General features: G+C 47.6%; 1 protein-coding gene across 1 annotated transcript; it reads left to right on the forward strand.

Moving 5' to 3' along the window:
* The first annotated feature begins 1604 nt into the window (after positions 1-1604).
* RAB12 (RAB12, member RAS oncogene family) lies at positions 1605-26456 on the forward strand. Its single transcript, XM_069957759.1, has 6 exons — positions 1605-1948; positions 7737-7797; positions 12414-12552; positions 15390-15479; positions 16550-16654; positions 25209-26456. Exons 1-6 carry the CDS (start codon positions 1693-1695, stop codon positions 25320-25322), a joined length of 765 nt encoding a protein of 254 aa, XP_069813860.1. The 5' UTR covers positions 1605-1692; the 3' UTR covers positions 25323-26456.
* The last annotated feature ends 1028 nt before the right edge of the window (positions 26457-27484 follow it).

Consider the following 27484-nt stretch of genomic DNA (forward strand, 5'->3'; position numbering starts at 1 on the left):
ATAGACCAAAGGATAAAAGCATTATAAGCATGGTAATAGAGCAATTTTAAAGGAACATTAATTTAAAAAAAAGTTTTAATTTTTTAAAAGCCATCAAATAAAATAAAAGTTATACATGTTATATATCGTTGTAATCGTAACAACTTGAGGAACATGCATAACAAGTCAGTTTTACCCTAGGGCAAACGGCATAAATAAAAATACTCCCCAAATTTAAAAAAATGTGTTTGTTTTTTTTCAATTTCATCACACATTTTTTTCTGGTTTTGCAGTGTACTTTATGCAAAAATCAAGCCTGACATTGCAAAGTACAATTAGTGGCGCAAAAATTAAGTGTTCATGTGGGTCTGTAGGTGAAAAAGTGTAAGTGCTATGGCCTTTTAAACACGAGGAGGAAATAACTAAAAAAAAATTTGTCCGGTGCTGAATTGGTTAAAAGGTTTATCAGCTAACAACAAAAGCAGGTTAGAATAGCAATGTGTGTGGTGTGTCCTGCTGACTGATCTATGTAGCGAAAGTGATAGATGTATTTCTAGAATACCAGCCCTTTCTTTTGGGTGCCTTGCTTAGTCAGGCCTCTCCCGATTGACCTGTCTGGCACAGGAGACCCCGCCAGGAGTACCACTCCTATCAGCTTAGCTCATTGGATCACCAAGGCATGCAAGGTCCCTGACCACGTCAAGGTGAAAGAACCATGAGGGAGCTCCTCCACCCTAAGCCAATTAGCCATCCCAACCCTTAATTTACCTTTCCTTTGTTAAAACCTACCTAGAACTCCTTAAAACTGTGAGCACGAGCCCTTCCTGGCGCCCTTCCCTGCCCACCCCCCTATCTTGGACCCTCCTGGCGCCCTTACCAGCCCCAGTTCCCTAACCCGGATCCTCCTAGGGTCCTTCCCAGCCCAGGCCCGTCCCAGCCCCCTAACGTTGACCCTTCCGTTGCCCTTCCCAGTCCAGTTTTTTAAGTCAGTAGTATGTAAAGCGCCACCCCAATAACCTACTGCGGACGGTGAATTCCTAACCTGTCTGTCCTCCGGCCTGGCTCTCAGCATCCAGACGTCCCACTCAGGGAGCTGGGAGCCACAGAAGCAGGCTGAAGGTATAGTATTCTCCCTCTGCAGTGGGTTAAGGGAGTGGCGATTTACATACGTGGAACAGAATGAAACCCATATAGACAGAGCCAGGAATTGTAGCGGGTTTCTACGTGTGAGCCCACCCTAAAGCCAACTCTGCTAATCAGTCTATTTTTACATAAAAACTGTGTAAAAACAAACAAAAAAATGTAAACAAAAACATTAAACATGTTTAACATAAAGGAGACAGCAAGTGGGCCTCTGTGCCCTCCAATGCCAGGGCTGAATTGTATGCCCAGTCCGGGCTGCAGTCCTATGTAACGTGCTCTGTGATGTCTGCTGAGAGCTCATTCACACACTGCACTGCTACATGCGGCTGTCTGGCCCCCTCTATGCTGTGTGTGGTAATAGTGATGATGATTGGCCGCCGGCCGCACTAGCTGTGCCCGGGGTCTTCCACACCCATAGAGGGCGCTCCGTGCACATTCCCAGCCCGTTTCCTCCCAGACGTTTCCGTGTGGAGCGCAGGATCTCCCCCCAGTGACCGCCGCCAGGACGCCCCGGCCCGCCAGCCTGCACCCGGGCTGGACTCTAGCGGACGATACGGTTCGGATGTGCTGATGGATCCCAGGCCGGGATACCACAGGGGGCTCGGGGGCGGCGGGAGCAGCAATCACATCTCGTACGGCGGCGGCTCCTCGGCCTCCGGTTCCCCGGCGCTGACAGGCGCTCAGGGCCGCAGGAGGAAGCAGCCGCCCCGGCCGGCGGACTTCAAGCTGCAGGTGATCATCATCGGCTCCCGGGGAGTGGGGAAGACCAGCCTGATGGAGAGGTTCACGGACGACACCTTCTGCGAGGCGTGCAAGTCCACCGTGGGTGAGAGTCCTGGCATGCTGGGAGTTGTGGTACTACCCGGCTGCAGTGTGTCTGTGCCTCATGTGTCTGCCAAACAGCGCCACACCTGCCCATAGGTGAGGGAAGGTAGTGCAGCTCAGGGCTCAGCTATCCATCTGTGACAGAGACCCTGGCATTACCTTATGGCAGGATGGCTGCACCTGGGTGGGGTGTGAGGACCCTCCGCCATGCAGTACTATACACTGATAACACAGTGCAGATGGGGACAGCTCCTTGTACCGCTGCCCAAAAATTAAGGAAAATGTCCAACTGATCCCATGGCCACACTTTCCTGCGCCCGTCTGTAGGCTCCATGATGTCACCCCTCTCCAGGGGACCCCTCAGTCCTCACATCATCACAGGAGAGGGCAAAACACAGACAGGCCGGGGCCACAGAGGTGTCGCCCCCATCTGTCAGCTCAGGGTAGTGTAGCACCAATATCCAAATGCTTTGATGTGGCTGGAGAGCCGTATAAAGCTGTATATACTGTGTGTCACATCAGACTGTATACATTTACGCTGTGCGTCACATAAGACCGTGTACGCTGTGTGTCACATAAGACTGTACGCTGTGCGTCACATAAGACTGTATACGCTGTGCGTCACATAAGACTGTATACGCTGTGCGTCACATAAGACTGTATACGCTGTGCGTCACATAAGACTGTATACGCTGTGCGTCACACAAGACTGTATACGCTGTGCGTCACACAAGACTGTATACGCTGTGCGTCACACAAGACTGTATACGCTGTGCGTCACACAAGACTGTATACGCTGTGCGTCACACAAGACTGTATACGCTGTGCGTCACACAAGACTGTATACGCTGTGCGTCACACAAGACTGTATACGCTGTGCGTCACACAAGACTGTATACGCTGTGCGTCACACAAGACTGTATACGCTGTGCGTCACACAAGACTGTATACGCTGTGCGTCACACAAGACTGTATACGCTGTGCGTCACACAAGACTGTATACGCTGTGCGTCACACAAGACTGTATACGCTGTGCGTCACACAAGACTGTATACGCTGTGCGTCACACAAGACTGTATACGCTGTGCGTCACACAAGACTGTATACGCTGTGCGTCACACAAGACTGTATACGCTGTGCGTCACACAAGACTGTATACGCTGTGCGTCACACAAGACTGTATACGCTGTGCGTCACACAAGACTGTATACGCTGTGCGTCACACAAGACTGTATACGCTGTGCGTCACACAAGACTGTATACGCTGTGCGTCACACAAGACTGTATACGCTGTGCGTCACACAAGACTGTATACGCTGTGCGTCACACAAGACTGTATACGCTGTGCGTCACACAAGACTGTATACGCTGTGCGTCACACAAGACTGTATACGCTGTGCGTCACACAAGACTGTATACGCTGTGCGTCACACAAGACTGTATACGCTGTGCGTCACACAAGACTGTATACGCTGTGCGTCACACAAGACTGTATACGCTGTGCGTCACACAAGACTGTATACGCTGTGCGTCACACAAGACTGTATACGCTGTGCGTCACACAAGACTGTATACGCTGTGCGTCACACAAGACTGTATACGCTGTGCGTCACACAAGACTGTATACGCTGTGCGTCACACAAGACTGTATACGCTGTGCGTCACACAAGACTGTATACGCTGTGCGTCACACAAGACTGTATACGCTGTGCGTCACACAAGACTGTATACGCTGTGCGTCACACAAGACTGTATACGCTGTGCGTCACACAAGACTGTATACGCTGTGCGTCACACAAGACTGTATACGCTGTGCGTCACACAAGACTGTATACGCTGTGCGTCACACAAGACTGTATACGCTGTGCGTCACACAAGACTGTATACGCTGTGCGTCACACAAGACTGTATACGCTGTGCGTCACACAAGACTGTATACGCTGTGCGTCACACAAGACTGTATACGCTGTGCGTCACACAAGACTGTATACGCTGTGCGTCACACAAGACTGTATACGCTGTGCGTCACACAAGACTGTATACGCTGTGCGTCACACAAGACTGTATACGCTGTGCGTCACACAAGACTGTATACGCTGTGCGTCACACAAGACTGTATACGCTGTGCGTCACACAAGACTGTATACGCTGTGCGTCACACAAGACTGTATACGCTGTGCGTCACACAAGACTGTATACGCTGTGCGTCACACAAGACTGTATACGCTGTGCGTCACACAAGACTGTATACGCTGTGCGTCACACAAGACTGTATACGCTGTGCGTCACACAAGACTGTATACGCTGTGCGTCACACAAGACTGTATACGCTGTGCGTCACACAAGACTGTATACGCTGTGCGTCACACAAGACTGTATACGCTGTGCGTCACACAAGACTGTATACGCTGTGCGTCACACAAGACTGTATACGCTGTGCGTCACACAAGACTGTATACGCTGTGCGTCACACAAGACTGTATACGCTGTGCGTCACACAAGACTGTATACGCTGTGCGTCACACAAGACTGTATACGCTGTGCGTCACACAAGACTGTATACGCTGTGCGTCACACAAGACTGTATACGCTGTGCGTCACACAAGACTGTATACGCTGTGCGTCACACAAGACTGTATACGCTGTGCGTCACACAAGACTGTATACGCTGTGCGTCACACAAGACTGTATACGCTGTGCGTCACACAAGACTGTATACGCTGTGCGTCACACAAGACTGTATACGCTGTGCGTCACACAAGACTGTATACGCTGTGCGTCACACAAGACTGTATACGCTGTGCGTCACACAAGACTGTATACGCTGTGCGTCACATAAGACTGTATACATGTACGCTGTGTGTCACATTATGCTTCCCCCTACCCCACCCCCGGTGTCCTGACCTCGCCGGTGACAGCCTGTATGGGACCCTCATACTAAGTGTCAGTATATCCTTGGACGGCACATTACTCAGACTTACCAAAACAAAAGCGAAGGCGAGTGAGGCACTAGTGAGCGGTCAGGTTCTGCCCCTCGTTCCTCTGCGGCCCCATGGGTGACTATGAGCAGCCGCGTCACATCTTTTTTCACCACTTTTCATTGTGTGTCAGTACGAGTATATACAAGTATATATGTGCAGGTGATCTATAGATAGATGATGGGGGGCAGGGCGCCCTGTAATGTCATGCCTGCCCCCGCACACCACACACTGTGTCCCGTGAAGTAACGCAATGCCTGAGTGTCCGGTATCAGCTCTGTGACTGACACGTCTATTGACTGCCATGTATTTCCCCACACGGATCACTTACACCATGACTGACAGCCAGGGCTAGTAATGGAGTCTCACTTGGCTTATGTTGTGTTAATGACACATTAAGCTCCGCTCACATCCACCTATGTCCGGTCCTGTTCATGGAAACCATTGACTGCCATGATAGGAAAAGTAATGCTGCATACAGAGTCGATGCCTCAATTCATGATGGGGGCTTCACAACTGATGTGAACATGGCCCAAGCGCTGAGCCGCCATTGCACCCCACTGCTCCAGCGACACTCTGTGTAGGCTGCTGAAGGTAGTCAGGTGTTGTACTCGGCTATCAGTGACCACTCCATAGACTATGAATAGAACAGCGGTTTGGCTATACGAGGCTTTTAGGGTATATTCACATGTATTGGGTATCTGCAGATTTCCTCTTTCCTAGTGCAGCGTATGTGCCTGGTGTGAAGACCATTGTAATGCTATGTGTGAGTACATTGCTGCTGAGCACCAGGGGAGCAGTACAATAAGCTGAGCCCTCTATTAATGCCCACACAAAAAGGGTGTTCATGGCAGTCAGCTGGCACACTACTCCTCTCCCACGGTCAGTAACATGGGCAATAGACTCCTCACACTCTGAGAGACAGGATTTAGAGACTCCACAGAAATGCATGATAAGTAACCTGAATAATACAGATCTTCCCTGCACTCCTGCGTAATAGGGTACGTAGGCAGCTGTGACTGTGCGGATAGCAGGTGCGATTCACAGGTCGTGATGGCGGCTGAGGATGTGCATCACTTTCTCCATATAGTGTGATAACCTGGTGGGTGGATTACCAGAGAGGCATGTGATAATAGATTGTGTGTAAGTTTTCCTCTGAGTCTTATAGAGGAAATCGTCTGGAATTGGGATGGGCAGATGTAGTATATGGGACTATCATGGTTCTGCCCCTCCACACTGGTAGCAGGGCTAGGGGGAATAAGAGTATGTACGGTGGGGGGCACAATCTGAGGGCTGTGTCTAATAGACAGGTTATCCAATAAGGCCGCAGTGTTTCCGCCATGTCGTCATGCTGTCGGCTTCAGATCCGTGCAGCAGGAGAACTTCTAGTGTGTGGATCAGTTCTTAACTACTAGAAATGCCGAGGGTTGTCTCATAAATCTGCTATAGGAAACGCACAGTGTGTCCACCATATGTGACTACAAGCGTCCATGTTATTTACAGACACCTACATATATATGGCCGCAGTCCCTCTGTATGTTATGGCGTCCTGGGAGCAGTTGTTGGGAATGTCGGCTGCAGACCAGGCCCATCCTGTCTTTGTGACAGAACAGATAAGGTGGAGAGAATAGACTCCAGCAGATCTCCGCACTATCCCTAATGTGTTTACCAGTGTCACTGACTTGACGTTCCTCGCCAGGCTGTTTTCTGCTGCCGGCACCTGTTCACTGCCTTGTGACTGGGGGGAGGGGGCCGAAAACTACATTTCACTGCTCATATTGTGAACAGAACGTTACTGTGTGGAAGCTTCATGGCCACGGGACACTACACGTTCCATAATAATATTGTGTCTGGCAGCATGAGGAATCCGAATGTACATAAGGGCTTGGCTCTGCCCCCCCTGGCATGATAACGTACAGGCTATAGAAGATAGAACCCTAAAAGTGTCACATTCAAAAACTTTCATCACTTGGAGTGTAAGGGCCCTATTACACACACAGATTATCCGACAGTTTTTTGGAGCCAAAGCCAGGAACAGACTATTAACAGAAAGCAGGTCATAAAGGAAAGACTGAGATTTCTCCTCTTTTCAAATCCATTCCTGGCTTTGGCTGCACAAATCTGTCTGATAATCTGTGTGTGTTATAGGGCCCTAAACGCTGAGGCTGCTGGGAGAAGTGTGTGGTGCACACAGAGCAGGGTGCTGGATCTCATGCTTCCTCCTCATTCCAGCAATGGTGATGGTGTAAACCCCCAGACCCTCAGCAATCCTTTTGACATGTCTGTACAACATCTTTATGGTGATCGGAGCGATGTTTCTTGTATAACGTATGTACAAGGCTTTGCCGTATACTAAATGTGAGCTTGGAAAAGACCAGATTGTGGTGGAAACGTCGCTTGTACCTGAATATGCCCCCTCCCCTTCCCAAATGGATTCTTGACTCCTTTGATTTCAGTGGAGCGATGGGTCGGCACACACACCTGCTCTATCATTCTCTATGTAAGTTGCTGAAGGTAGCTGAGCATTGTACTGGGCTACCTATGCCAGTTCCATAGACAGTGAATGGATTGCCTGTGCACCTGCCGACACACACTTCCATAGAAGTCAAAGGAGTCAGGATTCAGGAGATCACAGGGATCCAGCAGTCTCAGTGACAGAGGTGGGTGACGTGTGGCCGTTGTTACACCTAAATCATGAGTTATTCTGAATAGCAGATTTACCTACAGTTATATAGCAGTCTGCAGACAGGCCAACTATCATGGCTGACATTTATTACAGAGATGCTCAATACTTTTCTTTTTCATTTACAGGTGTCGACTTCAAAATCAAAACTGTAGAATTAAGAGGAAAGAAAATTAGGTTACAGATATGGTAAGTACATTATGTGCCCGCTCCTCCATCTATAAAAGTGGGATGATGATCAGTATGGTGCTGTGTTACCCGCATGAACTAAAACTATGCATGGAGCTATCTTTAACTATGACTCCATTTACATAGATGACGTGTAAGGGTATGTTCACACTGAGTAAAATGGGTGTAATTCCGCAGCGGAACTCTCAGCTGTGGAATTACGCCTGCCTCATTGTGTCATATCTCAATGGGATAGCGTGCGCTCCTCCACAGACGACGCTCTCTGCTCAAAGAAGTGACATGTCACTTCTTTGAGTGGAGAGTGGTAGCAGCGGAGGAGCATTTACCTCTCATTCACTGACAGGGGGACACTAAGCACAGCGGAATTCTGCCATATTTGCTAAGTGTGAACATACCCTAATGCTCCGTGTAGACAGCTCACACTATATGTAAATGCATCCTAAACATACATTGTAAGGGTACAAACACACACACCGTATGCGCAGCGTATTTACTGCTGCGATTCGCAGCAAATACGCAGCAGATTAGATCTAAATAACTGAACACAGCATCAAATCTGCTGCAGATTTGCGTATTTGCTGCATATACGGTGCGTGTGTTTGTACCCTAAGGCTGGGTTCACACTACGTATATTTCAGTCAGTATTGTGGTCCTCATATTGCAACCAAAACCAGGAGTGGATTGAAAACACAGAAAGGCTCTGTCCACACAATGGTGAAATTGAGTGGATGGCCGCCATATAACAGTAAATAACTGCCATTATTTCAATATAACAGCCGTTGTTTTAAAATAACAGCAAATATTTGCCATTAAATGGCGGCCATCCACTCAATTTCAACATTGTGTGAACAGAGCCTTTCTGTGTTTTCAATCCACTCCTGGTTTTGGTTGCAATATGAGGACCACAATACTGACTGAAATATACGTAGTGTGAACCCAGCCTAAGGCTGCATTCACATGTTCCATACGGAACACGGAGAAGGAATGTCTGTAACGGATTCCTCCCCCCGCCCGGACAGCATCTGTGATAAGCTGCTGGGAGCGGGGGGAACTGTATGAATATGTGTCACTGTCATTACAGTGTGGCGCATATGCATACAGTTCCCCTGCTCCCAGCATGTTATCACAGATGCTGCCGGGCGGGAGGAGGACTCTGTTACAGACATCCTATGTCCGTATTCCGTGCGGAAGTTGAAATGTGTGAATACAGCCTAAGATTCATCATAACTAGGAAATGTATTTGGCTTCCATACGTGTAAGTTTAGCACTGTTACATACACACTGATATATGCACAGTATGCATATACATACATACATACATACATTGATACACATACACACAGTCCAGTGCTGGCATAGGACCTTTGATGTCCCTGTTACATTGGGTGACACATCTGTGAAACATTTTATGGCTCTTACCTTTGGGGACACATTGATGTATTTTAGTAATATTAGAAACTGCTTTTAACCCATTCTCTACCACAATCTTCAAGGTTTTGCTCTTTTGTGTGCTTATGCTTGTTTCTGCTTGAATTCAGCCATTAAACTCCAGTTTGTATGATTTTCACCCGACATGTCTCTTCTCCATACATCTGTTCAGTGTAGGCATGTGACTAAATGATTCACCTTGTTAATATTGTCTATGTATGTGCTTCATATTTTCTAACTTTTTGTCTCCCCTATCTGTTCACCATTTCATTAATATCATAATTTACTTATTTTGCTTTCTACTGACTACACCAGTGCACTAATGCTTGAATGTGTATGTGCCATCATGTCATCTGTGGTTCATCTGTGTGTTCCTGTCTGGATTGCTGTTGCCACATGGCTGGTTATGCAGCACTTGTTAGAGAGGAGGTCCGTGGGCTCATCACAAGGTAACACATTACTTTTTACTGCCTTTTCTCTCACATCTTACAAGTGCTTTAGTCATCTCATATCTTTGAAATAACTTTTTCTTTTATTTCTTTAATGTTCATTAAATAGAAAATAGCTTATGTCTGCAGGTTTGTATTTAAAGGGGAACTGACAGCACGGATATGCATGTATCCATGCTGACAGTTACCTACTAAACAAGCATCCTGTAGGTACCTTTAGCTGTGATCCTGCGTCCTTGGAACAAATTATCTTTCTATTTAGAGGGGGTTCTGTGACACTGTTTGCATCTGGCTGGCCCTTGGACCATGGCTCTGTCACTACGGCTGGCTTACAATCACTCTGAAGAAGGTGGAGGCGGCCTGGAGACACAGCAGTGGCCGGAGAGCAGGGGGGTGCAGACCGTGTCATCCAGTTTTTTTCCCAAAGACGCAGGATTTCCGTGCCAGTATACTTAAGAGGATAGTCCCTTAATAGATAAATGAAAACTGGCAACATAGATATGTGCGTATCAGTGCTGTCAGTTTCCCTTAAAGGGCTCAGGTAGCACCGGACCTGTATATGTCCTTTACAAGAAAGCTGTATATCTTTAGACTCGCTTCTTTAAGCATCTCTGTGTATACATATGGAGCACTGAGCTCTGCAGTGTTTGGAAACTCCCCTGAGAATCAATGGAGCTATGGCCATGTATGCATGCTGCCGCTCCACCCACTCAGGGGACATTTGACCTACTTTCTACTATGGCTAGAGAATTGCTTCTGTTATTGGGATAACTTAATTCTGCTTTTACAACACACTTTATTTTACAGCTTAGGGCCATGTTCAAACAATGTAAAACAACGACCGTTGTTGCAGATAGCAGCAACGCCTGTTGTTTGACAGTGGGAAGTTGCATTTGTTTCTATGCTACACCAGCCACACTGTATATACTCGGTTGTTTTTCTCTGCAGCTGCACAAAAAACTGACAAGTCTATTTTGTGGGGCCGCAATTCACAGAATTGCGGCCGCAAAAAAGAGTCTGTGCACACAATTGGATAGTCTGCATGATATTACCTAACCCAGGTGCTAACTTTTGGGGAGTTCAAACAATACAGTCAAATAGCTTTTTCTGCACCTGTTTGCGCAAAATTACACTAAAAGGACATGGCATAGCTAAAATATTGGCAAAAAGCTGTACAGTGCTGGGAAACTATGTCTATCCTCCACTAGAGGGCGTATGTGCTTTGTAGTTTCTACTTTCAGGATTCCTTAGCTGATCACAGTGTCCCCTTTTCTGGGACCCCAGTGATCAGCTGCTTTGTGTGTAGGGAAACCTACCAGTAAGTGTAAAATTTATTAATGGATGAGATACAGAGGACCAGCACTACTAATGGCATCAATGGAGACAAGGAATGGTCGGGAATGCAAGTCCAATAATTGAAAAGAAGATGAAAAAAGTACGGCACTCACTGAAGTATAACCAAATACTTAGTGCAGTTTATTCAAACCACCGTGGAAGACAGCGTCGTAGGGGAAAGGTGGAGCAGTCCGGCAAGGAGCTCCTGACAGTCATTGAATCGAGAAACTGTCGCTTGCTGCTCCACTTTCCCCTTTCCATGGTGGTTTGAATAAACTACTATACTTGGCTATACTTCAGAGATTGCAATATTTTTCTTCTGATTTTTTCAAGTGTAAAGTTTATCTGTAGCACCACCACAGGGAAATGTGCATTACCCAGTGTCCATTTACATCATTGAGCTATCTATGACCTGCAGGACAGGCCAGCTCCATTTCTGAGATGAGGAAGCTCTCATAATAATTTAGAATAGGGTATATATCTTATTGGGTTTACTGGCAGTCTATAGGCTGATCTTCTTACAAAGAACACTACAGTGTATTTAGAAAGTTACTCAGCATGTATACTGATGGCATAATCATGGTAAGAGGATACAAATCCACTGTACTTCATCATGTAATAGTTCTGTGACTTCTTATAGCCTTTTGATCACTTTAATAAAGAGTGGTATAACATATCAGTGCTAAGATATACAAGATGCCCCCTAGCTGTTTTGCACTCCATTTTGTAGTGATTTAGTGCACAGGGCAATAATTATTGGCACGATAGGCCCAATTTTGCCCTGTGGAATAGGGTCAGCGATCAGATTATTGGTCGTCCACATCTTGTATTAGTGAGATCAGCAGCTGTTTACAATGCAGCTCTGGCTGTCTAATACTCCAAGGATATGTTCACATAGGACAGAGAAATCTGCAGCATCCACACTTTCGTCTGTATCAAAAATCTTTACCATATTGCATAATCCACACAGATTTGGACACTACTATAACTGTGGATTGCACCCACTGAAGGGTGCAATGGTTTGTCCTTGCAGAAATTCCACCTTGTGTGAACATTCCCTTTGGTGCTATTAATCTGTTTATCACTAAAGTAATGTAATACTGTGTCTATTGTCTTTGAATTGTATCTGTTAAAGGGACATTAGTAACTTCTAGTACCAGCCGGCCCTCCACTGGTGATCTCTCAGCCCCTAATTCTGATATTAATAAAGAGACATTACACAGTCATTAGGCATTTTGTGAAGCCGGTGCCAACATGGTTGAGCTCCTTTGTCGCACTCACAAGTCAGGCTTTGTCTTGCACAGTGTGAGTAGGTGTGAAGCTGAATGCTAATTGATGCTCTTTGTGTGGGATTTGTCCTGCGTATCTTTCTATTTTTTAACGTCCTCTTCTTGCTTTTTGTAGGGACACAGCTGGCCAGGAGCGCTTCAACAGTATCACTTCAGCCTATTACAGAAGTGCCAAGGGTATCATATTAGTGTATGATATCACCAAGAAAGAGACTTTTGATGATTTACCAAAATGGATGAAGATGATTGATAAGGTGAGGTTTATGGACAAGTGTGACAACCAGTCACCAAACAGAAGTGTGTCTCTAAGTTATGCAAACTCCTGTACACAGCAAGATTTCCATTTGGACCCTAGATCCTGTACTTATGATCAGCCACACAAAGGTGTAATGGTGGGGTGGATACGGAAAAGGCCAATCTACTAAATACCTGCTTCTCTATTGTACTTACATGGGAAGACTCTATGACAGATGACATGACTAGGGATAATGTAAATCTTCCAATAAATCTCACCTGCCTAACCAATGAAAAAGTGTAAAGCTCCGCCTTAAAAATATTAAAATCCACAAATCACTGGACCCAGATGGCATCCATTCCAGAGTTTTGCAGGAATTAAGTACAGACCCTTATTCCTAATATAGTCTATAATCACAGGGATTGTTCCAAAAGACTGGACCCATATTTAAGAAGGGGTCAAAAGGTGATCCTAGAAACAATAGGCCCTTAAGCCTGACATCTATTGTTGGTAAAGTATTTGAGGATTTTCTAAGGAATGCTATACTGGACTGTCTTAATAAAAATAATATTATAGCACAGCACAAGCATGGGTTTTTGAGGGATCAATCAGACTAATTGGATCAGCTCCTACAGGGAGGTCAGTTATAGACCCGTGTTGGCTCCCCTTCTCTTTAATATTTTTATTAATGACCTTGTAAAGGGGCTACAGAGTAGAATCTCCATATTTGCAGATGATACTAAACTGGGTAAAGTAATCAGCACAGAGGAGGATAATATAATATCACTGAAGGATTTAGAGAAGCTGGAGGCTTTGGCAGATAAATGACAAATTAAGTAATGGGAGGCATAGATACTAAAGATGAGAACATAGTTTTGCATCTTTATAAATCACTGGTCAGACCACATATAGAACACTGTGTACAGTTTTTGGCACCAGTATATAAGAAGGACACGGTGGGTGCAAAGGAGGGCAACCAAGGTCATTAACCCCCTCATGACAGCAATACATACATATATGTTCCTGCTGCACATACCCCTTGCAGCAGGAACATGTATGTACATTCCTGACCGTGAGAGTGGTCCCGTACACATTAGTGTCCTAGGAGCTGAGGATCTTGCAGCTGCCTGTCATTAACCCCTTAAACATTGCGATCTATAGCGATCGCAGCGTTCAAGGTAGTCAGTGACAGGACAAACTCCAGTCACTGAGTGATCGAGACCCCCGTGCTGCCATACTGCGGGGGTCTTGATCGCTTGTACCGACGGTCAGGGGCAAGCCCTCCGTTCTGTCGGATCAGCGTTCTGTGCATAGAGTCTGCACAATAAAAGTTTAATATACCTTTCCTTGCCCATTATAAAAATTATTTAAAAATATATATATATATTATATACTGTAGTGTGCGGAATTGTCCGTTCTATTAAAATATAACATTATTGTTCCCTGCAGCAGGATTGCTGATTTTTTTACAATTATTTATCAGAAAATTTTTTATAAAAAACGATTAAAATTTTTCTATTGCACCAATATGATATTAATAAAAACTAGAGATTATGGCGCAAAAAATTACACCTCAACCAGCCCTGTAGGTTGAAAAATAAAAGCGCTATGGCTCTTAGAAAGCAGGGAGGAGCATTGTATTAATTTGACCTAGACATCCTTGCATCAATGGGCTGGGTCTTGAAGGGGTTAAGGGAATGGGTTAAGGAATGAGTTACAGTAACAAGCCAGGTTATCAAGCTTGGGGTTATTTAGCTTAGAAAAAAGGCACTTTTTATTTTACTGTATGAGCAGTGAGAACTCTCTGCCACATGATGTTGTCATGGCCGATTCATTAAATAAGTTCAAGGCCTGGACGCTTTTCTGAAAAATACAATATTACAAGTTATGGGCATTAGATTTCTGGTTATACAGGGATTATTTTGATTGCTATTTAGAAGTCGGGAAGGAATTTTTCTCCCTGTGATGGGGCACCTGGCATGTGTCTCGTGAGGGTTTTTGCCTTCCTCTGGATCAACACAGAGGTTAACCTTGATGGACTCTTGTCTTTTTAACCTTATTAACTATGTATTTTACTACAATAACAATGGAAACACTTTAGTTATCGTATTTTCCGGCGTATAAGGCGACTAGTCGTATAAGACGACCCCTGACTTTTAAGAAGATTGTCAGGGGTTCGCCTTATGCGCCGGATGTTAAACCCTGCTGTAGTAAGGCAGGGGTTAACTGTGCGTCTTTTGGCTCGTTCCTGGTGCAGGCAATGTGATGTACTCTGACTGCGCCGAGGATCCTCGAAGCTCTCCCGAGCAGCCGAGTGTCTCATCGGAAGAGCTCGGGGACACTCAGCTGCTGGGAGAACTTTGAAAGAATGACAGAGGCTTCAGGTACTTCCGGAGCCTCTGTCATTCTCTTGAAGCTCTCTCGGCTGCTCGGAAGAGCATCGGGCATCCCTGGCACAGTCAGTGTATGTCAAACTGCCTGTGCCAGGAACGGGCCAGGAGACGCGCGGAGGTCGGGAACGGGCCCCAGGTGAGTTAACTGTTTTTTTTTTTGTTTTGTTTTTTCATAGTGGTCGCCCCAGACGGTGGGGATGGGGCCATTTCTGAGCTCCCCCACCTTATGGGGCGACCATACGCGGGTATAAGACGACCCCCAACTTCTAAGAAATTTTTTCGGTGTTAAAAAGTTGTCTTATACGCTGGAAAATACGGTATGTGACACAGAACCTCTTTATGGCCATACTTCAGCCAGCACAATACATGACTGACTTCATTTTACTATTAAAAGTGTGACAAAGTAGATGAGTAACCTTTTTATTGTGAAAAAATGAGTGACTTACTATCTGTGCTAATGCAGTATGCGTCTGAGGATGCAGAGCTCCTCCTGGTTGGAAATAAGCTGGACTGTGAAACTGACAGAGAAATCACTCGGCAGCAGGGAGAAAAGGTAAGGATTCCAGGGAAAGAATTTTATTTCTTCCTTTGTCAGTAAATGTTTCTTATTCCATTTCTTTTCATTATATACTGCTTAAAAATATTTGAGTCTCATAATTATGCACACAGTAGAAATCCTATATTTCCATACACTGTAGCAATAGTTTTCCTGCCATTTAATCCTAATACATAGTAATCTTACTATACCAGGTGGCTCCCAGCTGCAAACAGTAGGTGCGGGCTGCCGCTAATAGCCAGCACAGAGCGATCCTCTGTGTCAGCTATTTAACCATTTGAATGCCTGAATTACAGGGTTGGTAATCCAGTGGTGGCGATAGCTACAGACTGTTGCAAGCCTAGTACAGAAATGATGGATCAGTGCAGAACATATGTACTGCATTGCTCCCTATGAGAAATCATGCTTTGGCTTATAAAAGTCCAAGGGGGGGACTTCAAAAGTGTGTGTAAAAAAAAAAATATATATATAATAATTTTTTATTTTTTTTATTTAAATAAACATGTCCGCTATTGTTGCATGCAGAATTTTCCACATTCCTCATCTCACACGGTAATCGACATAAGCACAATAACCCACCAAAGTGCAAAAGTTGAATAAAAATTATCAAATAATCACATATACACAAGTGTAGTAACGAATAAACGAATAAAACTACAGATCATGACACAAAAATTACCCCTCACACAGTCCCAAAGACCATTGCACCATTGTCCATTGTACACAGGCTGTATATACCCACCGCGCACGGAACATGTAAATAAGGCCTTAGGCTGGAAAGAATACACCTATTTCTGCAGGACATACAGCAGCTGATAAGTACTGGAAGACTGGATATTTTAAAGTAGAAGTGAATTATGTATTTGTATAACTTTCACATAACAGTTAATTTGAAAATAATGTTTTACTCCAGAATACCCCTTTAACAGTAGTTACAGCACATATGTGAACAGAGCCTACATATATGTATTTATTTACCTGCATTACATCTGTATAGTTGACAGTGACTTGATCATTCGCAATGGGTTTTCACTATGTACTTATTATTTTCCTATATTCCTATTTAGTTTGCACAACAGATAACTGGGATGCGGTTCTGTGAAGCAAGTGCCAAGGACAACTTTAATGTAGATGAAATCTTTTTAAAGCTGGTTGATGACATATTAAAAAAGGTAACTATTTTCCCCATGCCTTTCCCTGTTATTATATTTGTAACATACAGTAATTCTCTCCTATGTGACACTGTTATGAATGTTGCGGTGATGTCAGCTGTAATGAGTCTCAAGACTTGGTCATTATGGTTGACATACCATTGTTTTGGGGACTAGAGCAGAGTTTCAAAAGTGAGGGTCCATTTACACAGAAAGATTATCAGAAAGATTATCTGACAGATTATCTGCCAAAGATTTGAAGCCAAAGCCAGGAATGGATTTGAAAAAGAGGAGAAATCTCAGGCTTTCCTTTATGATCTGATCTCTATTTATAGTCTGTTTCTGACTTTGGCTTCAAATCTTTGGCAGATAATCTGTCAGATAATCTTTCTGTGTAAATGGACCCTAAGGGTACTATTACACGGAACGATAATCGGCCGAATTGGCCCGATTCGGCCGATTATCCCTCCATGTAATAAATGCAACGATCAGCCGATGACAACGATCATCGGCTGATCATTGATATAGGTTAGACCATATTTTTGTCGGGCGCCGACCGCGCACTGCTACGTGTAATAGCGGTGCGTGGCCGGCGACTAACGATATACATTACCCATCCACGTTCCAGGGCTTCTCCTGCCGTCCTCTTCTCCCAGGGTCCCGTGCGTGCTCTAGCTTCACAGTGGCCTGTCAGCTGATAGGCCGCTCAGCCAATCACAGGCCGCAGCGGTCCCGGCCTGTGATTGGCTGAGCGGCCTACCAGCTGACAGGACGCTGTGAAGCTAGAGCGCGCACGGGACCCCGGGAGAAGGGTAGTGACTAAATCCCATACCGCGGGAGAAGCGGACGGCAGGAGCAGCCCTGGAACGTGGATGGGTAATGTATGCCAGTTTAGCAAGGGCTGCAAGGACATCGGTAACGATGTCCTTGCAGCTCTTGTCAAACGATTATCGGACCGTGTAATAAAGCCAGTAAACGAGCAACGATCTAGCAGATCGGCGCTCGTTTACAGGTATTATCGGGCCCTGCTCGGCCCGTGTAATACCACCCTAAGTATATTAAAAGGTTTTTTTCTCATTAGGATGATCCTCATGGCTTCATATTGTCAGAATAGCCTTTCCGGCTGGAATAACGCATGCTGTTTTTGAGACAAACACATGGATACAAAAGAGAGAAGTTGCAGGCTTTCCTAAATACATTTCCCTCTCTTTGGATCCAATTTGGCTTTGTCTTAACATACTTCCACAAGACCACATGTGTGATTCCAGTACAAACACACGCAGCAGATACGCAGCAGATTTAATGCTGTGTTCAGTCATTTAGATCTAATCTGCTGCGTATCTGCTGCAGAAAATACGCTGCGTATCAGTCGTGTGTGTTAGCACCCTAATGCTTTCTTTTAACATCATATGAAATGTAGAGAGAAAGCAGACAATTGAAACTAATTTCTATAGTAATAAACCTGTATATAAAGTAGCACTGTAATGTCTACAACTCTGCATTAACCAGTGCACCACACAATTGGGAATTGACATTGTATGTGTAAGCCACCAAGTCTGTTGAAAAGTAGATAATCCAACAATAACCGCTCCATAAAACACAGAATATGTAAGATTTTGTTTCCCCTATTGTAATTTTTCTTATGTGTCACATACACAAGTAAATGCATACAACCCCTAGTAAATTTATGGTACCACCACACTCGAAAGCAGCGTTTCTCATTCCAGTCCTCAAGACTCACCAACATGTCATGTTTTAAGGGTATAATTATATCACCTGTGAAACTAAGGAAATCCTCAAAACAAAACCTGTTGGTGGGTCTCGAAGACAGGAGTTGAGGAAACACTGCTAAAGGGAATATTCAGGCCCTAGCCTGAGCGCCCATTCCCCTCGCTCAGCTTTGTCTGATTCTCTAATTCTTCCTACTTCTGAGTTGAGTGCTTAGGAGCAGGACCAGCCACTTAAGCCAGTAACTGGCCAAGATGGACACTTCTGTGGTCAGTGAGTCAGCAGGTTCTGTTCCAGAGCCCTCGTCTCAGAAGCAGGAGGGAGAATACATTAGGGGACTGGACATAGCGGAGCGGAAGCTGCTTGGGACCAGGGCTTAGGCACAGCAAGTATGTCTTGTCTTATTTCTCGTGCGTCTTATTGGGGGACACAGACACCGTGGGTATAGGCTGCTGCCACTAGGAGGCTGACACTAAGAAAAAACAAAACAAGTCGGCCCCTCCCAGCAGGCTATACCCGCCCACTGGCACTGAGCTAATTCAGTTTAGCTTAGTGTCAGTAGGAGGCAGACGCAGGTCTGGTTTCTCCAGACCAGTTTCTGCTTGTGTTTTTTTATCATGCTTAATTTTTTTTTTTTTTTTTTTTTTCCTTTTTACAGGTCTGGGGCACGGTGGGTCATTAAAGACTCGCCCTGATCCCCCCCTTATGCAACCAGGGCACAGAACCTAACTGGAAAGGGGCTGTTTACCCTAGGTTGCCACCGGCCAGACCCAGCGCCCAGGACACAGACTAGCCCTGCTGTCTGCTTGCTCCTTCATGCGGACTTGCTCCGCCAGCCCCTGCCCGCCCAGCCTCCCAAAGTTGCGCGCGGCAGCGCGGCATAGTGCCGGCAGAAGATCAAGGGGTCATTCAGCGGGGGTAAGTAAGAGATCCCCTACTTCTCTCCCTCTCCCCTGGGGTCCCCCGTTTCCCTCCCGCGGTCCGTCACTAGGTCCGCTCTGCCATCCGGGGGGGTAGAGAGCCCAAGTCCCCGTCCGTCCCTCCGGGCACCTCCAGCTCCGTTCCCTGCACCTTTTCCCTCCCCCGCTGCGTTCCGGTCCTCATACCGTCTCCGCACGCGGGGGGGTCGGGAACTGGGGTGCCGCTTTAGGTGCCGGCTGCGGGGCCCCCCCCCCTCCTCTCTCCTAGGACGGCGACTTCCGGGTCCGGCCGTGACTTCCGGTCCTCGCGGCCACCTCTTCCCGCGCGCGCGCGCGCGCGCCGCTTCTCATCTGGTCCTTTTAAAATTCCCGCGCGCGGGCTTCTTCCCGCGCGGTCCGACGTCTGACGTCACGCCGTACGTGACGCGTCACTACGCACGTGACGCGGTCTTCTGTACAGCCCGGTCGGTTCGGCAGACTGCGCAGCTCCGCGGTCGTCAGGAGTCCTCAGCCCGTGGGACTACAACCCCCAGCCTGTTCTCCCTGGCCTGTCTGCTTCTTCTGTCAGCAGCCGTCCTGTGCCCTGCCCGGACCTCTGCTTCCTTCCACAGATTCATGCCTGGTAAGGTCTCTATGGGACTTTAGGCTATATTTTTTCTGTTTTTTCTGAGTTTTCTCATTGTGTGTATTCTGTCATTCTACAGGTTTCTTCTCTGCTCCATCAGTTATCTGCCTGTAGGAATACACTAGCTGGCTGTGATTTTTTCTTACTAATATATATATATATATATATATATTTAGTTTTTCATTATGTCTGACTCAAGATCTGAATCCACACGTCGCCAGCATCCTCCCCCTTCCTCTGTTACCTACTATTTCTGTACGTCTTGTAACACTAAATCTGCTTCTGGCCACTCTCAGCCTATCTGCGCTGCTTGTTCCATGCAGTCCTGTTCGTCTATGTCCCCTACTCAGGACCCCCCACCAGAGTCTGAGGAGTCTGCCCCGGCCTGGGCGCGCTCTCTCTGCCAGTCAGTGTCGCAGATGGCTCAGTTGTCTCAGTCTGTGGCGGCCGCCCTTGATCGCCTGTCTGCTTCTTCTTCAGCGCCTGCCCAATCCCGCCCGGCAGCCAGTTGCGTACGACCCGGCAGGAGTCGCTCTCACAAGCGTCCTCGCCGTGCCTCTTCTCGCTCTTCCTCTGGCTCCCCTGGAACTAGCCTGGCCCCTACTCATATCTCTCCTAACAGGCGATCCCATTCGCCTGGAGATCTGTCGGATTCGGAGTCGGCTTCCAACTCTGATCCTGAGGATGTTTCTCCCGCGGCTTCCACTGTAGACAGCCTTGTGGCCGCAGTCCGCGATACCTTCCAATTGAAGGATTCTCCGGACCCCTCGCCTGCTGATGAGGTTTTTTTTTCCATAAAAGCGGCCACCGTGTCCGCAGCACTTTCCCCAGTCACAAGGAATTTGATGACCTGTTTTCCAAATTTTGGAAGACCCCAGACAAGCGTTTCTCAAAGCCTAAACACTTGTCGGTCTTTTATCCTTTCCCCGAGGACCTCGTATCTCGCTGGTCAGGTCCGCCTGCTGTGGATCCCCCGATCTCTCGGTTGACCAAGGTCACGACTCTTCCGCTGGACAATGCGTCGTCTCTTAAGGATTCCACTGACAGACGCACCGAGTCCTTAGCTAAGTCGGCTTTTGAGGCCTCTGGCTCATCTCTCCTTCCCACACTTGCCTCCACTTGGGTGTCCAAGTCCATTTCAGTGTGGGCTAAGCAACTGAGGGACGGCATTACTTCTGGCGTATCGGCCGAGGACTTGACCGACCTCGCCCAACAGATTCAAGACGCAGCTCAGTACCTCTGCTCGGCTTCCCTGGACGCTGCAGCCTGTTCGGCTTTTGCGTCGGCCAATATTGTTGCTATTCGCCGGTCCTTGTGGCTTCGTGAGTGGCGGGCTGACAACGCTTCCAAGCGGTCTCTCACCAGCCTTCCTTTTGCGGGCTCTCGTCTCTTTGGGAAACGCCTGGATGACATAATTTCTGATGCCACAGGGGGGAAGAGTACCAATCTTCCACAGCAGCGCCCCAAGCGTCAGGATTCCCGTCGCAAACCAGGCTCCTTTCGTTCCTTTCGGTCGCTCCCGCCGACTCGCTCCGGGAAGACTGCGGCCCCCCAGAACAAAAGGTCCGGGTTCTCCAAAAAACGTTCTTCCTGGCAGGCGCGATCTGCCGCCTCCCGCCCCCCCTTTAAGCCTGGCACCTCCAAGCCCTCCTCCTCCTGAAGGTTTTCCCCCACCCGGATCTCCTCAGGTGGGCGGCCGCCTCCTGTTGTTCCAGGAGGTCTGGCTTGCTCATGTTCAGGATGCCTGGGTGCGAGAACTGATCTCACAGGGTTACAAGATCGAGTTCGTTTCCGTTCCCCGCGATCGTTTTTTCCTTTCTCGTCCCCCCAGGTCCCCTGCCCTGGCGGCCGGTTTTTTCCAGGCCATCCCTTCGCTCCTCTCGAAGGGAGTGATTGTTCGCGTCCCTCCTCTTCAACGGTTCCGCGGGTTCTATTCGAACCTATTCGTGGTTCCGAAGAAGGACGGTTCGGTACGTCCGATTCTAGACCTCAAGCGTTTGAATCGTCACGTCCGACTATCTCACTTCCGGATGGAGTCCCTGCGTTCTGTGATCGCATCTCTGGAGCCAGGCGAGTTCCTTTCTTCGGTGGATATTCAGGACGCGTATCTTCACGTGCCGATTTATCCTCCTCACCAACGTTTCCTGCGTTTTGCAGTAGGGGAAGAGCATTATCAGTTCGTGGCTCTCCCGTTCGGCCTGGCTTCGGCGCCGCGGGTTTTCACGAAAACCATGGCGGCTGTCATGGCTCTTCTTCGGGCTCGAGGTGTCTCAGTAACCCCTTACTTGGACGACATACTCGTCAAAGCTCCATCCAAGGACCAGAATTTAGAGAGCCTCCATGTCACCCTGGATACGCTCTCTCGCTTCGGTTGGCTGCTCAACCGTTCCAAGTCCTCCCTGGTTCCTGCCCAGTCCATCGTTTTTCTGGGGATGCGTTTGGATTCGGTACAGGCCCGCGTTTTCCTTCCAGAGGACAAGTTGCAGTCCCTTCAGGCCAATATCAGAGTTCTTTGCAGCCACCGCCCTGTGTCCATACGTTCCTGTATGAGGGTTCTGGGGAAGATGGTGGCGTCTATGGAGGCGATCCCTTTTGCCCAGTTTCATTCCCGCCCCCTGCAGCTCTTCCTGCTGTCACGGTGGGACAGGTCACTCCCCTCTCTGGATCGGAGGGTGAAACTACCGGCTCGCCTCCGCCAAGACCTTCAGTGGTGGTTGCGGTCTCCGAGCCTCTCTCTGGGTCGCTCCTTCCTTCCCGTTCATTGGCAGATTGTGACCACCGATGCCAGCCTGCGGGGCTGGGGAGGGGTTTGGAACGATCTGACGGTTCAGGGAACCTGGTCGGCCAAGGAAGCTTGTCTTCCCATCAACATCCTCGAGCTGCGGGCGATTCGTCTCTCCCTTCTGCACTGGCAGACACAGCTTCACGGTCTCCCCGTTCGGGTGCAGACAGACAACGCCACTGCAGTGGCTTATGTGAATCATCAGGGCGGGACCCGCAGCAAGGCCGCCATGATGGAAGTGGCGCTGATCCTCTCCTGGGCGGAGGAAACCGTGCTTGCCTTGTCCGCTGTTCACATTCCGGGTGTGGACAACTGGATGGCCGACTATCTGAGTCGTGCACGGGTGGATCCAGGGGAATGGACCCTGCATCCCGAGGTGTTCTCCCAGATCTGTCGCAGGTGGGGGACACCGGATGTGGATCTGATGGCGTCTCGCTTCAACCACAGACTGCCGAAGTTCGTCTGCCGGACGAGGGACCCTCTGGCTCTGGCCTCGGACGCCTTGGTGATTCCCTGGCGTCGGTTCAGCCTCCCTTACATCTTTCCTCCTCTCCCGCTTCTGCCGCGGGTGGTGAGAAAGATAAAGTCGGAAGGACTTCCGGTAATCCTCGTGGCCCCGGACTGGCCACGGCGCGCCTGGTACACGGATCTCGTGAACCTCGCCGCCGACGTTCCCTGGCGTCTACCAGACCGACCGGATCTTCTCACTCAAGGTCCGCTCTGCCACCCGAGTTTAGCCACGCTACGTTTGACGGCGTGGCTGTTGAAACCTGGATTCTGAAATCACGCGGTTTCTCTGATGCGGTCATTAGAACCATGATCAGGGCCCGGAAGCCTGCATCGGCAAGGATTTATTATCGTTGTTGGAAGGCCTTTCTCCGTCACTGTGAGGCCTGTTCTGCACCTCCACTTCCCTTTTCTCTGGCGCAACTCCTGGCCTTCCTCCAGGCAGGTCTGGACGCAGGCTTAGCTCTGAGCTCTCTTAAGGGCCAGGTTTCTGCCCTTTCAGTTTTTTTCCAGAGACCATTGGCGTCAGTTCCTCAAGTCAGGACTTTTCTCCAAGGAGTGGCGCGCATTGCACCTCCTTATCGGCACCCAGTTCCCCCGTGGGATCTGAATCTCGTCCTGGATGCTATGCAGTCTCCTCCGTTTGAGCCCCTCCGGGAAGTGCCTTTGGCCATCTTGTCCTTTAAGGTGGCTTTCCTGGTGGCGGTTACGTCTGTCCGGAGGATTTCGGAATTGGCAGCCCTTTCTTGCCGTCCTCCCCTGCTGGTGTTGCACCAGGACAAGGCGGTACTTAGGCCCGTGGCTTCTTTTCAGCCCAAGGTGGTTTCGCCTTTCCACCTCAACGAAGATATTGTTCTTCCCTCTTTCTGCCCGGCCCCCTCTCATCCAAGGGAGCGCGCGCTCCACAAGCTGGATGTGGTTCGCGCCCTGCGCATCTATCTCTCCAGGACAAAGTCTCTTCGACACTCGGACTCACTCTTTGTCATCCCTGAGGGTCCTCGAAAGGGGTCAGCAGCGTCTAAGGCGACCCTGGCTCGCTGGGTCCGCTCCGCCATCGCTCAGGCTTACCGGAGTATGGGTAAGTCGCCCCCGTTCCGGATTGCAGCTCACTCGACTCGTTCGGTTGGGGCTTCCTGGGCCATTCGGCATGGGGCCTCAGCTCTTCAACTCTGTAAGGCCGCCACGTGGTCCTCGCTGCACACCTTTTCTAGGTTTTACCGTGTGGACACGTTTGCATCGGCCGATGCGAGTCTGGGCCGCATGGTCTTGCAGGCAGCAGTGGCTTCTTCCTCTTCTTAGCTCCACTCTGTCTCTTCCCACCCAAGGGACTGCTTTTGGACGTCCCACGGTGTCTGTGTCCCCCAATAAGACGCACGAGAAAGGAGGAGTTTTTACTCACCGTAAACTCTCTTTCTCGTAGTCTTCATTGGGGGACACAGCACCCACCCTCTGTTGTCTGATTAAGGTTGCCTGTTGGCCTGTGTTTTTTTCAGATTTTGAGTGTGGACTGTTTTTTTCTTTATGGTTGTTTCGGCTCCTCCTACTGCTTTTTCACTACTGAATTAGCTCAGTGCCAGTGGGCGGGTATAGCCTGCTGGGAGGGGCCGACTTGTTTTGTTTTTTCTTAGTGTCAGCCTCCTAGTGGCAGCAGCCTATACCCACGGTGTCTGTGTCCCCCAATGAAGACTACGAGAAAGAGAGTTTACGGTGAGTAAAAACTCCTCCTTTTTCTACTTACTAAGGGGCCTGAGTGACACTATACATTTTAAGGCTGGGACTAGGATACCCCTTTATGACTGAGTGGTAGCTTCTTCTGGCATGCTGCAGACATCTGACATGGATTATCCAATCATCCTAATGTAAAGACAAAATACCAGAATTTTAGCAAAATAATTACCTCACAAATCTATAGGTTATTGTGGAGATCGGTGCACTTAATAACCAAGTTAAAGTTTTTCTTTTCTTCTTTGTATAAGTATTCCACATGGTAACTCCTTAATATGTCTTGTGCAGATGCCCCTGGATATAATGCGGAATGAGCTTTCCAACAGCATCTTATCTCTTCAGCCGGAGCCAGAAGTCCCCCCAGAGCTGCCTCCTCCTCGGCCACCTGTCCGTTGCTGTTGATTTTTTTCCTGACACAGCAGGATGGAGACGTTCAGTCCCTGCGTCCTGTGATACAATCATTAGGAAGCTCCCACTTTGCACTCAGTAAAATATGTAAATATGTAATCAACAAGTAAAGGTTTTAAGTTTGCATTTCTTTCTTCAGCTCCCTGGAGCAGTAGACCGGAGTTTGCACTTGAATATGAATGGGCTCTGGATTGGAAGGATTGGCCCGTCTTTCTAAGCGCTGTACTGCAGTGGTTCCTGCAAAGCACTTTATTTCAGGCTCCACTAGTTATGTAGTATCTAGAGTTGAAATCATAGTGTTTCCAGCTCAGAAATTTGGTTTCTCAGTTACCAATCTCTTTTGTATTTTTTTATTATATCTAGACACACTATATATGGTGCTTTGCCAGTTGTATTATCACTCCAAAATATTTAACTATTTAAGGTTTCCAATAAATAAAATGCTTCCATATACAGTATTATATTTAGTTTATTAAACAATGCTACTTTATTTTATTTTTAAATTGTAGCAATAGTTGATTACTGGACCCGCCACGAGTATTAATGTTCACTCCAGTAGTATTTATTAACGTCTAAGTAGCTTGAAGAACTTTTTTTTTTTCTCTCCTTTTGTTCTACTGTCCATGCCCCCTTCTGTTTTCTCTAATGCTCCTTGCACAGGATTCGTGTGGTATTGAGGCACACTCAACAAGTTAAGTATGTGGCTTATGAACTCAATGAGGACCTAATTGCACACAGCATTTAATGGGCTTACTGGGAAGTAATGACTGAGAAGGCTGCAAGGAGAAAGCAGCATACTGTTTCATTTGGGAATGGAGATGAGACTGACAATTTTTATTAGTAGTATTCACCTACTAATCCGTGCATTTAACCCCGCCACATTGGATTTTTTTCTAAGGGGGGAGGGGGTTGGCAAAATATTACATTACACCTAAATAGCACATATTGTTTTAATGATGATGGTTTTGTGAATTCCATATTTGATATCTCTATTGAAGTGCACTGTATATTCCTTTATGGACATAACAGTGACAGATATGCATTTGGATAAATGTGTGTCTTTGTGGTATTGGAAACAACATAGTATTTCTAACTAATGAAGTGAAAATAAACTTTTTTATTTATGAATAGTTGTGCAGTGTTTTTTGTCTCATGTTTTCTGTATCTACAGCACTTCTCTTCTGTTCTGCTTCTATTAGGCATTGTGCTCCATTTGTTTGTTAACCACTTGCTCACCACTGCGAGAGCCAACATCTGTCTAAAAGAAAAGTTTTCTCTTCTATTCTCCCTCGGTATCTATACTTAGGGCCCAATCAACAGTGTAAACGAGGGCCGATCTGCTAGATCTGCACTCGTTTACTGGGCCTATTCCACGGCCCGATGAGCGTTTATCGAGGCCTGCAGGGACATTGTTACCAATGTCCTTGCAGCATACATTACCTAGCAGGGCTCCTCCTCAGCTCTGTCTTCCTCCCCGGGTCCCGCGGCGCAGCATCAACTCCGGATCGGCCTTACTGAGCTTCCAGACCGCTCAGCCAATCACTGGCCGTGGTGGTCGCGGCCAGTGATTGGCTGAGCGGTCTGACAGCTCAGTCAGGCCACACCGAAGCTGATGCTGCGCCGCGGGACCAGGGGAGGAAGACGGAGCGGAGGAGAAGCCCTGCTAGGTAATGTATGCTACTTCTCAAATCGTCGGTCGCTTGCAGCGCATCGCTATTCCATGAAGCAGTGCGTGGTGGGTGACAGATGATTTTAGCTTTAGGACTAAATAAACGATCAGCTGATGACACGATCATCGGCTGATCGTTTTCTCTATTCCACCGAGCGATAATCGGCCGAATCGGGATGATTATCGCTCTGTGGAATAGGCCCCTTAGGATCTTAGTACCAGGGAGGTGGCAAGGCAATAGCACAGCAGAAGTTAACCCTATCTAAAAAGCAGTAAGTTGTAGTTATAGGAACACAAAGTATACAATTCTGCTAGGATTCCTGCTGGGTCACACCAATCACCTAGCAACACGGTGCGATCACACAGAGGAGAGGGAGCTGTCATAATGAAGAGTGGTGGGTAACTGCGCTGTTTGTCACTTTCATAGGCATGCCATAAAGTATTCAGACTTAAAATCCTGAAGAGAAGCAACAAAGTACTAGTTGGG

Source organism: Dendropsophus ebraccatus, chromosome 2, assembly GCF_027789765.1.
Source record: "Dendropsophus ebraccatus isolate aDenEbr1 chromosome 2, aDenEbr1.pat, whole genome shotgun sequence".
NCBI lineage: Eukaryota > Metazoa > Chordata > Amphibia > Anura > Hylidae > Dendropsophus > Dendropsophus ebraccatus.

Coding starts and splice junctions, on each gene's coding strand:
- RAB12 (XM_069957759.1), top strand. CDS start 1,693: ATGGATCCCAGGCCGGGATACCACAGGGGGCTCGGGGGCGGCGGGAGC. Junction 1,949..7,736: donor GGCGTGCAAGTCCACCGTGG/GTGAGAGTCCTG, acceptor TTTCATTTACAG/GTGTCGACTTCAAAATCAAA. Junction 16,655..25,208: donor TTGATGACATATTAAAAAAG/GTAACTATTTTC, acceptor TGTCTTGTGCAG/ATGCCCCTGGATATAATGCG.